Below are 17,484 nucleotides of genomic sequence, written 5' to 3' on the forward strand. Positions count from 1 at the left end.
GTTCTTCGGCTCAAAATTAAAAGGGGACATATCTGACAGTAAAAGCTAAAAAATTTTAATAAGAAATATACTAATCTATTTTAATGGCAATGTTACAATATGGCTTTAATAAGAACTGTAAATATGAAAATAAGATCAGTAATAATATTGATTCAAAATTACATGGGGCAGCACATGCCATTTACCCGCCATTTATCAGATATTCTACCTGCACTAGTCACATGTGTTGTGATATCATGGTATATCCCTGTCATTAACATCATCAGTTTGTAACATGACAAATAGTGTTAGTAATAATATCATATATTATTCTTCGTTGAGATGGCCAAAATATTTAAAATAAGGCTTTGATATAGATTTTAACCTGGATTTTAAATTAAGCTCTGGAGAAATATATCATGTATTGATTCTTGGTTATTAATATCTTACCAGTCATCTGGAAGTTAATATTCTTTATTGATGGTTGTGGCTAGAGAGAGAAGCAGGAGCAAAAGTGACATACATTGGATGTGGCACCTATTTAGTTCTTCAATATACTACAACTGATCGAGCTTTCACATCAATGGGAGTAGGGGACCATTATACAATGTGGTAACCTGGCCATCCTGGGCTCTCTAGGTAGATTTTCTGTGGCTAACATCATTGAAAGAGGAGAGAGTGCAATTGTATGATATGGTGTGGCATCACATGTCGTGCACCCTCTGAAACCTGCTCTTAGGTCTTTACAGAACAATGTCTCATACATGTAATAAAGCTTGTGAGCGATGTACCTGAGGAAATATTCCGCGGACAGCCATTAACGACTGACTACTGGATCTTTGTTTAATCCCAATATATAAAGTGATTTTTCCAGTACCGCCCTTCATCAGTGGGCATTATAATCAGATCCTCCACAATCACAACTTGTCAACAGCAGACGACAAGTTCCAAATTGTTTAAAATTTCAACAAAAAAATTAAATTTTTTTATAATTTCATGACCATATTTGGAATCAGCATAAAAATGCATTAAAATGAGCAAAAAAAGCTTTTGATATTTTGAGATAATATCTCACGTGGGGACTTTCTGTGTTGAAGCCTATGGCCATCATGCATATCATTAACATCCCAGGGCCCTCCAAAGGATGGAGCACTATCATGGATCTTTGAAAGTGATGTTAGCAGCAGTTATGATTGCTAGCTCATCATGATGAAATACAAGACAAGATTCTTTCTGGTAGTTTGTGTCGTGGTATCAGCTGTGGTTTTCGTAACCATCTTGAATGGACGTAACATGGCGGGTGCCGATGATGTGTCTTTACTCATGAATAAAGTAAATAGGTGAGAAAAAAATCTTCTGTGTTCAACTAATGTATATTATAATATACGATTTCTGTCATATTTTAATCTTGTTATTTAATACCATCAACATTCTGAAATAATATTACATGTAGTGACATCCCTGGGGTGGGGCATATCATAAATTGTTGATGGGTATGCTCCTCTGGAATTTTGTTGTGGTGGGTCTTTGGGTATATGATCGTGTACGGGTAAAAGGGGTCTTTTGGAGCTGCAAACAAGTAAAAAGGGGTTTCTCAGAGCTCTATTTTGGTCAAATTTAGGGGGTCGGAGCTGCAAAATCCCAAAGGCAGAAAATTGTGAATACCCAGGGGGCACAGGTCATTGACAAGTGGCTATCATCTGTGATTGATTTGAAAAATATTGAAAATATTGAAAAATATTCATTATTCTTTTATTTGCAGTGATTTTAAGAATATGCATCATGGTATGAGACACTTTATAACGCAACCGCTTCCAGACGAGTCATTCATGTACATTGGGCCTCAAAACAATACACACAAAGCAGGGGGATCAAATGAGATTTCAGCTTTACAAAAAGTAAGTCAACTCGATTGGTTTACAAGAAGACTATATCATACACTCTAAGATAGCGTGAACCAATCAGAGCAATCGTTAGAAAAATCCAAACCATGCATTGATTGTGTATATTGTGCACTCCACGTACTACGCGCAGTGCTTGCACACACGTTCGCGTTGCATAGGCTTGATTCATTTTTGATGCATTTATATTTGGTTCTGTTTTCAAATATTTTTAGTGATAATTTTGTTATACAAACATCAAAAATCACGTGTTTTTTCTTATGATGTATGAAATAGGTTAATGAACGCGTATTACTTGTTGCTCGAGAAATTAGACCAAATAATGCACTTGCGCTGATGTTGATGCGTCTAATGTACTCCCCCTTTGGGGCTTGTGCATTAGACGCATTATTTTGTCTAATTTATCTCCCAACAAGTAATACACGTTCATTAACCTATAAATATGGTTTATTGAGCCAGTCAGCAACATGGTAAGAATTTTATGGGTGCCGGCTGGTAGACTGATGCCCTCATTTGTCAACTTTCTGGTTTGACAACTGAGACACATATGTCTGTATAAAGTGTTGGACTTTGCAACCAGATTCTGGTTGCATTGAGACTGCACAGTTGTGTCCAAATTGACCATTTGACCAAGTTCGTTGTTTTATACTTATTTATAGAACTTCTATAGCGTGATCTTGTCACAACAGCACGTACAATGGCGCAGTACATGGGCGCCGATAGAGCTCAAAAGGCAGTTGCGCTATGACGCACCATCAAAGTCACACAAGTCACACATTTCATGAGTCCAACACGATACTAGCTGTGAATTGTCAGTTGTCACTACAAGCATAACATAAATAAACTGGCCTCAAAAAGAAACTTATAATTTTTCACAAAGTCATATCTTAAAATCCTCTCCATAAAAATGAACAAAAATTGCACACAGGATTACTTCAATACTCTACTCTAAACACTGGTCAGTAACCAAACAGTTGTCCAACTGACACAACAGCAAAATGCACTGACATGCAACACCTTCCTGGACCACATTCACAGCGCAACAGATTTCCTTGGCTGGGTTCCAATTATTTGCCTGAACATGAACAACAATTACACACAGGATTACTTCAATACTCTACTCTAAACACATGTCAGTAACCAAGCAGTTGTCCAACTGACACAACAGTAAAATGCACCGGGATCACATTCACAGGCGAATAATTGGAACCCAGCCAAAGAAATCTGTTGCGCTGTGAATTTGGTCCAGGAAGGTGTTGCATGTCAGTGCATTTTGCTGTTGTGTCAGTTGGACAACTGTTTGGTTACTGACCAGTGTTTAGAGTAGAGTATTGTAGTAATCCTGTGTGCAATTTTTGTTCACTTTTATGGAGAGGATTTTAAGATATGACCTTGTGAAAAATTTTCATTTTGAGGCCAGTTTACATACACAGTGTAGACGACTGATTAGAGGTTTTATAACTTTGTGAAAAATCTAAACATTTTGCCTTTGGAACCGCGGGATATTCCAAAGCAAAATGTTTAGATTTTTCACAATGCCCAACATATAACCGATGCAAAGTTATTAACCTCATTCATTACCGTCACTTTCATCTCTTCACTTTACTAAATAGCACACAATTTTCCTCAAAAATAAAAAATTTTTACGTTTTGCCTTTCCAAAAATCGACCAGGCTAAAACAGGATGACCAATTACAGAAGTGCGAATCACTATCTGTGCAAATATGGTAAAGCGCAATCCAAATACGGCGGCCAGCGCTCTTGCAATTTGTTCGACGCACAACACGGCGTGCTCGGAGGTTACTAATATTTACGCTGACGGCGCGGAGGTCCACTGTTATTTATTAGTGACCGCGTTCAGCGTTTGCGTTTTGCCAAATAAATAAAATGATTGGATCGCATGTATCGCGTATATTGATGAGGTTATGAGTATAGTCTGTTGACCCTTTGCAGTCATCTCAAAACGAGGTTCTACCCGCAAAGTGTGTGTTGTGTGTGCGTACATATGTCAAATGCGTGCTTTAATAACAGCGTACGTTTTGCAAACGCCTTCTGGCGTGTTGCTAGAAAAGTGCGAGAAATAAAAATACACTTTTTGCGCAAGCGTTTGCAGGAGAACCTCATTTTGGTAGCAAGATGGCGGATCCGTGCAAAGGGTGAATAGGACTGGTGGTATGACTAAAGAGAATTGAGCTTATAGGGGTACTACACCCCTGCCCAATTTTGTGCCTATTTTTGCATTTTCCTCAAAAAATTATAGCGCATTGGTGACAAGTAAGATATGTATGTTATAGGGGTAAGGACTACAACTACTTTTATTTCAGTACAGACAACAGTTCTGGAGTTACAGTCACAAATGAGGGAAAACCAATATTTGATCAATAAATCAATAACTACTTGCCTTAAGTTGCTGAATTTCCAGTAGTACAGTAGTTGTAGTCCTTGCCCCTATAATATACATATCTTACCTGTCACCAATGCGCTATAATTTTTGAGAAAAATGCAAAAAAAGGCACAAAATTGGCCAGGGGTGTAGAACCACCTAAATTTACAAACTGTATTTTAATTGTTTACTTGAATGAATATATCGCATACTAAATTAACCAATCAGACGCAAGATATTAGAAAGACAATAGTTCACAAATGAATTCAATACAAAAAAATTGTGAAAAATTGGACTTCTTAGGAAATTAACACATTTTCAAGATGAATTAACATATTTTCAAGATACTTTCAAGGTGATAGGCTTCACCCAGGTCCCCAACTAAACATACCATTGTTGGAGGGGGTCCATGTTTGGCTAGCCTTGATTTCAAGGCGTAAGTGCTTCTAAGATAGTGGTTTCTACACAGATACTACTCCGAGATATTTTGTCATTATGCTGATAAACAAAAGCCACAGTTAATCCATGAACTACTAGTGTATAGTGTTTTCATGGTTTTTATGATATTAAAAATAATAGCCACAAGTCATCTATGGTAAACCACTATGACTAGGACCATATGTCCAAATATGTCAACTGTCACTCTCTCCTTCAGTTTGCACAAACTTTTCTGGACAACAGCAAGAACTCCTTGAAGGCCTGTCACTATATAAAACAGCTGGAGGGGAGGGAGAACATATCACACCTATTAATCTTCAGCACTTAAAAAGAGATTAGGGCAATTAGCAAAGATAACTAAAGATTATTGGCACACGACAAATATTATAGTATAACCAGCATGATCAGGGACTTTGGACACTGGCTGGGTATACATGTACCAATGGAGTAATTTGGTATGTATATAGGCCTATTCTCGTAGGCCTATTTTAAAGATGTTAAAGAACTGTGGCTTGGCGATGGAGTGACCAGGGCCATATAAACGAAACAAAAGAACAAGATATCATATCACAGACCTCAGGTCCGAAAGGACTTGAGCAAGTCTATGTTTGGCCAGTCTGAACTTCGGAATGGTAAATATGAAGTTTGATCTCCTATTAAATGAATATTAATTAAAGAAAAGTGATTTTGTTCCATGGTGATCTTGACTCCTTTTTCTCCCTCTCACCCAATGACCCAGTTTGTTGTTTTACTATCACAAAAAGACCACCTTTTTTTAAATTTCTCATGCACTGTCACCAAATGACCTTGTTTTTTTTCAAATATTCACAACTTTTTGACACATTGGCTAAATTTTAATTCTCCAAGTCTCAATTAATGTACAATTTCTTTTAAATTTTAAATTTGTTATTCTATGATACTCAAAATGATGAAATAATACTATAATTGTAGGAAAGGATTTCTGTCCATTTTGAGCTGAAATAACAAGTAAAGTGAAAGAAATCCTACTGGTCATTTTGGCCGTTTAACATGAAGGTTCTATAGGAGTGACACCTTGCCACTGGTCTTGGGCTTCGCTGGCCAGCGAAACCGTGCCTATATATCACTTAGGGCAATTGCGTCATCACACCACATGGGATGCACGCACGAACAGCGCATATATCAAGTAGTATTTTGTAGTACTTGGTCCTGTTAGGGTTAATGCAATATCTTCTCACCCAATGACCCCTTCTTTTGGGGTCAACTCTCTCACGGAAAGACCACTAGTTTTGAACTGGTTCAAGTCTGTTCATCCTGGCCTTGCCACTTCCTAAGTAGAATGCCCCCCCCCCATCTGGTCCTTCTTTGATGTCCAATAGCATAAATGACTTAATTTTAATTACCGTAGTAGTCAATAAAGAAATTGTCAATATCACCATGGAAAAAGTAGCTACTATTTCCCTGATATCACTAATAGCCAGGGACAATGATTTGTGCGGAAAAATAGCTAATTGCGTGGAACCTTTACAAATAAAACATGCATTTAAAACACAGGAAGAAGAAAAAACATGTCAAAATAAGAAGTTATACACCATATCATGAATATAGGATATTTTATTAGCATTATGCTATATCTAAATCACACAATTTGTGGCAATTTCTAACAATTTTTAGGCATTTTGGGGCCATTTTAAAAATTGCCCTCTATCTTGAGTGTCCCAACATTTGACAAGGTAACATCTTTTTAAATGATTCCCCATGCTTCAAAGTGTAAGATACCACTTTAAAATCTTTTATCTTTAAAATTCTTATATTTGTTCTCATCAGAATCACTATTTTCACCCCTATAGTACATCTCCAACTAGTATTAAATGTACTTGTGTGCTTTTCCAACAAAAATATATGCCTGAAAGTTTTGTCACACGCGTAAAGACAAACATTTAGTATGATGATAAACACTTGTACGAGACAGATTAGCAAATGATTGGCATGACTTTTGACATTTCAAAAATGGCTGACATTTCAACAAAATGACAGTTTTCGTTAATTTACATTTCATAGAGAATTGTTTGCAAAAAAACTCAAAACTTTGCGAAGCCAATGAAATTATGCTGGGAAAGGAAAATTTTGTGGTGCGTTGTGTGAGCAAAAATCATTGGACCCTGCTAATAGCTACTAATACAGTGAGCTAATGAGGCATATTAGTCGGCACACATACACACACACCACGTAACACATAATTAGTGTGGTTAACATATGGCATTTTGACAAATTAAGAACATGATTTATATTGCCATATTACTCATGATGTCAGGAAAATACCATACTTAATTTCTTTGAATAAAAATATAATTTTGTTTTGCTAGATGAAACATAGTAACTGTAATTAACATTGTAATCCTGAAAAATTACTATTTTAATTAATTTTTGGCCATGCAAATTAAGTAGAATTTTGCCTCATTCGGGCTCCAAAAATAATATTTCATGCTGAAAATGTAAACATTTAATTCACTTCACTAATATACCAAAGCCAGTTTGAAAATATGTTAATTTCCTAAGGAGTCCAATTTACCACTTTCAATTTCTTTTGTATTAAATTCATTGGGACTATTGTCTTTCAATCAGGCCCTTGCATTTGAAATCCTCTAGCCCTCATCAATGTTCACGGGCCCAGACTCAAATCATAAAATTTTAATGTTAGATTGGTCCACATTTTGTGACACTTCAGATTTGCAAATTAACAGGTAATGCTTTATATTGATGATGAACATCAAGTCCATCTTCAGTAGCAACACCAGAAAAAAATTTCGGAGGGGTAGTGAATTCTTTTTTAGGGGCAAGAAATGTTTTGCGCAAATTGCTGCAAAAAGGAGAACATTTTATAATTTGGGGTTTTTGCTAACAATATGCTGGCGAAGTGACGTAATAAATTGTGATTAACTACCATATAGCACTAAAGGTGAAAACAATTTTGAATATATCATGCTGCACTACAAGCAGGTTGCACTCATCACCTGTGTATGTCTGCAATCATAGATTGAATACAATACCGGCCTTTTCAAAGATACTAATCTTATAGGTGCGAGTGATCAGCATGATATGGTTCAATGCAGAGGTACCTCGTGAACGTACCTGTGCACCGCGGTATATTCAAAAATTATTTTCACCTACTGCTGTGGTACAGCTAGTAACTAGTTAATCTGGCAACACTGCCAGGAAGAAGAAAAAACCTCCGTACATGTAATCATTCGCCTGATGATCGTTTAGCAACGTGAAACACAGTGTAGCGAATCCAATACATGCTGTATTGATATACGTGTAATAATCTGATTATTACATAACTTTGCCTGAGACTATAGTCTCAGACTTCGCCAACGTAAAATGACACCTGTCCACACACACCCACATAAGAAGCAATATATACTGCACCAAGAAAGGATACTTTCTTGGAGCATTATATTTTAGTATAATCCCTTCACATAACTACATACTGTTGTGTCGCTTTCCAGTTGCTCCAAAATGATTAATATTTAACAAAATCCTCTTAACTTTGCCTTTTACAGAAGCCCAACAAGAACAGCCTTATTGACCAAGCCATCAGCTTGAGACCCAACAACAAACCCGCCCCATTGCAGAATCACCCCCACCGCAATCTTGGACCCGAATCAAACAGCAATGCAGATCTGAAGGTTCAAGTGAGTATAATACAACTAATGAGGTAGTTAGGATCAGTGGCAAAGCCAGGGACAGCTCCTCCCCGTCCCACTGAGAGCCATTATGGGCCCGGGGTAAAATGAATGTCAGCATGGTCAGGGCCCCCCTTTTAACACTAGGCCCCTGAGATCTCTCTTTTCTTTGCTTTTATGGGCCCATTAAGGTATGATTTCTTTGCACACCATTAACCCCACTGTTCCCCCTGTGATAAGTCTTGCCCACATTTAAAATACTGAAATAAATGCACTTGCATCACAAACCATCGGTCCCCGCAGTGTTTTGCTTATATGCAAAATATGCTTATATGCAAAAAGTGGACTTAACCCCCTACAGTAACTTTTTACATTTTACTCCCTGAAAAGTGGACCTTTGTAGACTATTCTAATAGCTTAAAGATTTGCTATTTTGCATGGTTTATTGAAACATTTTGATGAAATTTCGGTCACTATCATTCTTGTTATAACAAAACAATGCCCATCCCTGTAGTATTCTTGATTTTGCATTTAACAGAAAAAGCCCAACAAGAAAATATTAACAGCTAACCAAGTCATCAGGCTGAGGAAAAACTTGAACAGAGCCGCCCCATTGCATCATCGCCATCATCTGCACCAGATCCTTAGACCCCAACCACAAAGAGAAGAAAATCTAAAAAATCAGGTGAGTACACCAATTAAAGGTGTAGCTAGGGGTGGGGTGCAACCCCCAAACTCCTATTTGACCATTTCAGTAACATATACAGCCCTTTTTATATGGGTGTGCCCCCCCATCAAAAAAAAAAAAAAAGGAAGAGAAATTGGAGGAAAAGAGAAGAGAAATGCCTGTATGCATGTGATTTTGAAAAAATTAATCTCATATTTGACCATTTCAGCTTTAAAAAAGCAAATTTAAGTGCGAATTTTTTCCATTTAAGCTTCAATATATTATCACATTTCATGATCCTTTCTTAGCTCACCAAGAAATTTGCACCCCCCCGGGTTCTGCAGTTCTGTATACGTGCCTGCATTTTCAGGAAATTTTGCCTCTCTGAAAGTCACCTATCCCCCCTTGCCCCCCTCTGAAAAATCCTGGCTACACCACTGACACTAAGTATTGTATTTCATATATGTGACATGATCAACGGGAATGAGTCACATGTCGACCCTGAGTTTTACATGTTTCTAAAGAGGACATGTAGGGCTTAAAGGAACTGAAAACCCCATGTTGATATAACTTTCCTTTGCGAAGTTATGTTAATTTATCAATCGCTGAAAACAATATAAAACAAAAGACTTTCTTTGCCAATATCTCAAAATCAATATTAGCGACATCCGACTCATTTCCCTTGATCGTGTCACATATTACTGCAAATAATTTGCAGTGTAATCCCAGCGAAAGTTTTTTAAGAAAATTGTGTATGAATTGCTTAAAAGTGAAGGATAGGTCATTAAAATTGTTACTGGGAATTACTGAAATGAAAAAAATGGCAAAAAGCAAGGAAAACAGCAGTATTGACAAAGTTGAAGCCCCAGTCAAATACAAGCTTTTACGCTATCAGGCTATGTTAACACAGCTATGCTACTAACAAGGTGCAAATAAACTTGAATTTGGATGGTTTTTTATGATTTTCTGAATGAGAAAATCATTGTATTATATGCCTTTTCGCCAGCTAACAGCTGGCTATCTAATTCGGAGATCGTCTCTGTTTGCTAAAGAGATTACAGGGTAGGGGGCCTACTAGCATTGGTTTGAATTACTTTGCGGACCTTTTTATGGTTAAAATATAATGTAAGGCCTACTATTTGATTTGTAAGAAAAAGAAAGTATGTTTTGCCATTTCAACGAATGAAAACGAGTGAGAATTTCAAGAGTTATGGTTTGAAGGAAATATGACATTAAAAGTTATATGCCAGGCCTAAATAGTTACCACAGCATATCAACGAAAGAAAATTACAGTATCCTTGTTATCAGGCGTTTTTAGATTTACATTTGCAGACCTCCTGGAGACCAACACAGCATGAGATGTGAGTGTATTGATAACAGAATGAAAATCATTTTTTATGGATGTTAAAGTCAAAGTAAAATAAAAAAATTCCTTTAAAAGGGAAAGCCAGCTTCAATGCAGAAGAAGTCTTGTAATTTAGTTTGGGTGGAAGGCATTTTTAGGATCACTCTTTTTTATGACCCATCATGTTTCATGACAGTCCACCAAACCATCAATGATGAGAACATGCACACAGAAACAGCAAACCTGTCAACTCTTAAAAATATCCTATATCCTGTATCGTTTTATGGATAAAAATGATTCAAAATGTCATTATGAAATAATTGATATCTTAAACATCAGTTTTGTCTTTTCAACGGAAAAATTTGATGCAATTTCAGGGCCTATTTTTGATATGGGTATAATTTATATACATGCAGGACGTGTAGAATTGCACAATATCAGTTTTTATACATGTTATAATGTGCTATATTATGTATAAAATGAGAATTAATATAAAATTAATGTGCATGTATAAGGCATGTATAAGGCAAGTATAGAATGGCAGTTTTTAGCCAATTAACTAAAAACTGCAGTGTATTTCTTTATATTAATGATGAGCTTAGGGTAGCCTAAAAGGCAGAAAAGACAAAAAGACGGAACAATTTGGAGTAATTAATTAAAGAGTTGACAGGAAGTTATAGGAGTTAATGTTTGGTTTGCTGTTTCTGTGTGCATGTTCTCATCATTGATGGTTTGGTGGACTGTCATGAAACATGATGGATCATAAAAAAGAGTGATCCTAAAAATGCCTTCCACCCAAACTAATTACAAGACCTCTTCTGCATTGAAGCTGGCTTTCCCTTTTAAAGGGAATTTTTATTAATGGTCATGCTCATTTTTCGATTTTGTTGCCTTTAACAGAAGCCTAACAAGAACAAGTACACAGCTGACCAAGCCATCAGCCTGAGGCCACAAATGAACAAAGCCGCCCCATTGCAACCTCACCCCCACCGCTTCATTGGACCCCAACCACAAAATAATCACAAAGTAAACTTCCAACCAGTTGCTAAGCAACAAAACGCAGAAGTTGCTCAACAACAGAACACAGAAGAACCACCAAGACAATGTACACCTCGTAGAAATATTGTGTTTCTGAAAATGCACAAATGCGGCAGCAGCACCTTACAAAATATCTTGTTTCGTTATGGAGAGAAACATGATTTGGATTTTGTGTTACCAGCTGTGGGAAATTACCTAGCTGATGGAATTAGATCGCCTTTTGATAAGAGATTTATGTTACCGTTTCCGACAAAGGAGTACAATATTCTATGCTGTCACTCACGATTCAGTGAAAAAGGTAGGTAGCACCTTAATGCTCTGCATGCTGGCAATGGGCTATTCCATTTAAAATTCATACTACACCTGTGGAAGATTTTGGAAATATCTGCCACAGGAGGAATATGAATTTCAAATGGAATGAACACATTAGGCAGTTCCATTTGAATTTCATGTATACACCCTCTGAGAAAGATTCAACCTGAATCTTTCACGGAGGGAGGGTGAGTTTCAAATGGAGCTGCTAATGCATTAATTCCATTTAAAATTCATACTCTCCCTGCACAGGAGGAATAGCCCAATAGGCTTCAACATAAAAAAATCCCAAATTTTGAGCTATCTCAAGAACCTCCGAACCATTACTAGGCTTGTTTGTACTCATTTTAATGCATTTTTCATACTGATGCCAAATATGGTCATGAAAATGTACAATTCTGTAATTTTTGTAATTCTTAAAGAAAATTTTAAACTTATCGTCTGCATTTACATCCGCGTAGAGAGTTAAGCAATATTGTAACATTTCCAGAAAAAATATATTGTTATTTTTAGTCCAGAATATGTTTAGTTTTCACTATCAGATGTCCCTTTTAATTTTTGAGCAAATGAGGTAAAATGCAGAAAATCACCCTTTAATTCCAGCTCCTTAGAAGCAGGATTCCTTTTACAAAATTTTTGTACTTCCAATGCATATGCTTGATGTCGCACACATACAATGATGTCCCCATTTAATTTGACCAAATGAGGTAAAACGCAGAAAATCACCCTTTAATTCCTGCATCTGGGAAGCAGGATTCCTTTTACAAAATTTGCGTACTTCAAATACATATGCTCGACGTCGCGCACATACTATGAAGAGATTTATACGCTTATAAAGAATTATGCAATTTCCTTTATATAAATCTAGTGTTTTTTTTGTTTTAGGTATGGAAGAGGTGATGCCACAAGACTCTGTCTACGTCAGTATCTTACGAGAGCCCGTCTCCATGTATGAATCCATATTCACTTACATCAAATACAATGCCATCTACCATATAAACGGACCAAACCCACTGAGACAATTTCTGCAGAGTCCAAATCAATACTACCAAAGATATGGTGGACAAAATCATGCCAAAAACCCTATGCTGTTTGACTTTGGGCTGGAAAATCACAAAAAGACGACGACCAGTATGCTATTGATTTATATCATTGAAAAGATCGACAGGCGCTTTTGATCTCGTCATGATTATGGAATACTTCCACGAAAGCTTAATTTTGTTCAAGGAGCTCATGTGTTGGTCCATGGACGATATTGTGTATTTTACGCTAAATGCGCGCAGCAAGTCGTCCATTTTAAATGACATCACTCCGGAGATGAAACATAAAATAAAACAATGGAATATAGGAGATGTGGAACTTTACGATCATTTTAATAAAACTTTCTGGCAGAAAGTGCGGGAGTTCGGAGAAGAGCGTATGAAGATGGAGATCAAAGAACTTAAAGAACGTAATGATTGGTTTTATCAAAAGTGCATAGGTGGGGTTATAGAAAATGATAGGAAAGTATGGCATCCACCAGGAATCAGAGTGGAAAGCTTCGTACTGAACCCCGCCGCTAAAAACAATCCACAATGTGTTGCTATGGCAAGGACTGAGGTGCCTTATATAGATTATCTCAGAAATAAAATGAAAGCAAAGTATTACCATATGCGACCTAATTAGCGCCCTTCCTTAACAAGCGCCCCCTACAACATTTTGCAAGTGACAACTGCATGTCTATAGCGCCCGCCCCCTTTTTAATGTGGCTAAACAAATAAAATTGGTTAAAGCAATAATGTGTGATTTGCATAAAGAATAGATTCCTATTTTAATGTTTGTTTACACGGATCACATTATCCCCTTTTAATTTCGAGCCAAACAAATGAGGTATAACGAAGAGAATTGCGATTTCATTCCAGCGCAGTGTCGACACCCAGTGTTATAAATATAAACTTAATACTCCGTTGGTGAGCGACGGGCGATTGGTATTTCACCGAACAAACTCAAAATGGAGACATGTATTCAATTCGATTGAAATCAATATTCTATTATTGACGCAGATAAAGAAAGTCGATAATGTACATTGTATTATAGATACAGCACCTGGATCTTACACAGGTTCCTTTATACATGTATAATTCGTTTCTCAAACAGTTGAATATATCACAATTTTAACTTTTGATTTCAAAATCGTTACTTATAAAATGCAGTAAAACATATCCACAGCAAAATACCGGTCCCCGCTAATTAGTGTATTTAATTTCCAATTAGTGTATTAAAAATAAAACCTTGGATTTACCTGACAACAAATCAAATTTTCTTGTAATAGAAATACCATATGGGATACTGATCATATACTATATCATACTGAAAACATAGAATAGAAACTGTGTGGCAGGCTCTGTGGAATCTCATATCGCCTGTAAATGGTATGCTTAGCCCGAGTCGCCGGCTTATCTCGAACAAAATCGCCATGCGTAGCTGTTGAAAAACGAGAGGATTCATCGTAATATCACAGCAATTTTTGACACGAAGATATAAGGATGATAACGCTGTGCAGTGCCTACAATGCGTGTACTATGCTCGCCAATCGCAGCATGTAATACTACACGGAGCATCGCACTCGACGTGTGTACACATAAGCTGACATCCACGGGAGATGTTAGCAAGCAGTCGATCGATTAACTCTGAATAAAACCAGGTCGACCCGGTTTTAATATAAAAAGTTAAATTTTACTGTTATTAAAGCACTTCAGGCTTGGTCTTTTACGTGATATTTTAGTACACCACTGGGCATTATAATTATGCAAAAAGTAGAAATCCAAGTAAAATTGAGGGCGTCGCTGTGAAGCAAATCACACATGGCTTTAAATGTCGGAATAAATTTACCATTTACACCTTGTGACCTGTATCTGAAAAACAAGTATTAGTAAATTATGTGGTGCTTAAAATGTGTTCTCGTCAGAAGGGCCGTTCTTGGGCTTTCATGGCTTGTAAAAATTATTTAAAAAAAAAACAGATTTAAAACAAATTAACATATTTGCAAAGTGACCCCTAGATGACATCACACAATTATAACCCTTACCCTAATCCTAACTTAACTATAACCCTAACGTAACCCTAAACCTAGCCCTAAACTTAAAACACAGGGTGCGCAGGGTATACCAGAGTTATAATAGTTTGTGATCAGATCAACAGACATTTTTTTTAGGCGGAGGTGGGAGAATTGAAGGGAGAATCCAAATATGTGCAAACAATTTGGAATTTTCACTAAAAAAAGTGGAAAGGGCAAAGGAGGGCAAATGCAGAGGATTTTCCAGCCAGCAATAATCTCATGTCCATGCATGGTTTGAATGTCCGATTTCATGGGCTGCCTTCAAGCTTGTGTGTGGAGTTGAGATTATGCAGAATAGTGCATGATGGGATATGGGGATAAAGGTATAATATATTTACAGGACTTTTGGACGTCCAACCGATTGATATGAACGTCTCATTGGTCTGGACAGGAGGCATTTCTGTAGACCATAAATCAATATGACCTTCATCCAGCTAGGATCAACCAAGCATGAAAAGTTTCTTGTTTAGTGCAACTATAGCCAAAATATTAAATTCTCGATCATGAGAGCCAACTTGGGTACGCACAGTTATTTGCGCCGAGCGTATTACGCAAATACCGCGCTTACGGGCGCAAAACACAGCTTTTGAGAATTGACCAATCACACGGTCGCTAGGCAAGGTCAAGGTTCGGTCATGCAGGTCGCGAGATCGTGTTATTCTATGAAAAGTACGCTGACGCAGAAGGTACATCCTCTCATGATCGAGAAATTGTTATTTTGGCTATAGCATAATCTCTTTCGAGTATTTTTACAGCAGGCCTATAATCATAATGCATGTCTAAATCAAGTGTACTGTGTGAGTAGGAGGATTTGTATGATATTATTCTTGAGTTTGATTAAGGGATCTGGAATGAGCATTTTGACAGTATTTTTTGTGGGACATGAGAGCATATCAGACAAATCAAATTGCATTTTGAATACGAAGAATGTCTTTCTGATATCAAATAATTTTCATTTTTTGAAAAAAATTTGATATTTTTCACATTTTTGATATATAACAGTCCTCAAAGTAAATTTTATAAATCTAATGACATATTCTTAAAGTGTATGTAGCTGGGAGGAAAAGTCGATGATCAATTGAAAATTTTGACCTTTCATATTGAAGATATGGATTTTTTTCCCAAAAAGACCGAATTTTTTTGGTGTTTTGGGAAGAAAATCCATATCTTCAATACGAAAGGTCAAAATTTTCAATTGATGGTCAGCTTTTCATCCCACTTACATACACTTTAAGTATAAATCATCAGATTTATAAAGTTTACTTCAAGTACTGTTAAATATCAATTTTTAATCATTTGCCATAAAATGTGTATTATATTGCGAATTTCAAAAAATCAAAATTATTTGATATCAGAAGGACATTCTTCGTATTCATGTAATTCAATGTCTGATATGCTCTAATGTCCCACAATAAATACTGTCCAAACGTTCATACCCCACCCCTTAATATTATAGTTATACCTGTTTGTTTCCTTAGCATCGGTTATTAAAATTACAACATTCCACATACACATTCCAGTTTGCAAGAGGCGTATAATGAATAATGAATATGTGTTATTACTTTTGGGATTTTTCGAATTCACATTGTGTTTGATACACGCCTGCATTTGTGATACTTACGTCGGGGAGTAACAGAATATTTTGTGTGCGTGGCTTAAACCAAAGGTCTGTAGTACAAAGCTGTCTTTTTATCTAGTGTTTAGACAATGTTTACTCAACCATTACTATCAAAAGACTGTGGATTCTGAATTCTAGTCCGAGTATTTACTGCCATAGTATCATAAAGGATGAAGTTGCATACCATTATTCTCCACTGACGTATAGAGAACATCATTCACAAACTTTCACACTTCTCGGACCTAAAGATTGTAAGGGATTAAACATTTGAATGATGTTGTATTCATACTTGCATCTATCGCTGTCGCCCGATGCTAGCCTTTCCAATAAGCTTCTTGTGTGGAGTGTGTAAATAAACGAGTTGGGTGTAGCTAGGTGTGAAGCATTAACGAAAGGTTAACATCGATACATGTCTGCAGATGCCCATAGGTGCTAATATTAACTTCCATTTGATATTCTAAATACCATTTTAAGGGTACTACACCCTCGATAAATTGTGTCTATTTTTGCATTTTTCTCAAAACTATTAACACAGTGGTAACAAAGTTATGTATATTATAGGGGCAAGGAATCAATTACTACACTGGAATTTCAGTGACCCAAGACAAGAGGTTTGTTATTTATGATAAGAAAAGAGGTACCGCTAGGATGTACCTCATTTCCTATCATATATACTGAACCACTTGTCTTGCGTCACTGAAATTTCAGTGTAGAAATTGGATTCCTTGCCCCAATAATATATATTACTTTTGTTACCACTGTGTTATTATTTTTTGAGAAAAATGCAAAAATAGTCACATATTTACCACAGGGGTGTAGTACCCCCTTAAACCAATGCACATGCACCTCAAATCCAACCTACCTCTTGTCACGCAAACATAGTCCAAAGGTTCCTTAAATGTACTATAATTAAAGACACAGATAAAAAGAATTTATCGCGTCTGATGTCACTGTCAATTACGATCCTTGATTGGTTTACACAGGTTAATCAGCGCGTAAAGGAAGACCGATCTATCTGGTGCTGATCGGAGAAAAGGAATA

General features: G+C 36.6%; 1 protein-coding gene across 1 annotated transcript; it reads left to right on the plus strand.

The window, feature by feature from the left end:
* The first annotated feature begins 271 nt into the window (after positions 1-271).
* On the plus strand, positions 272-15,389 carry LOC140146218 (galactosylceramide sulfotransferase-like). Its single transcript, XM_072167999.1, is given in 7 exon segments — positions 272-1,319; positions 1,742-1,877; positions 8,244-8,375; positions 8,905-9,051; positions 11,279-11,714; positions 12,614-12,886; positions 12,888-15,389. Coding segments are annotated over 7 exon segments (1,677 nt in total). The 5' UTR covers positions 272-1,272; the 3' UTR covers positions 13,394-15,389.
* The last annotated feature ends 2,095 nt before the right edge of the window (positions 15,390-17,484 follow it).

Source organism: Amphiura filiformis, chromosome 2 (assembly GCF_039555335.1).
Source record: "Amphiura filiformis chromosome 2, Afil_fr2py, whole genome shotgun sequence".
In the NCBI taxonomy this organism is placed as follows: Eukaryota; Metazoa; Echinodermata; class Ophiuroidea; order Amphilepidida; family Amphiuridae; genus Amphiura; species Amphiura filiformis.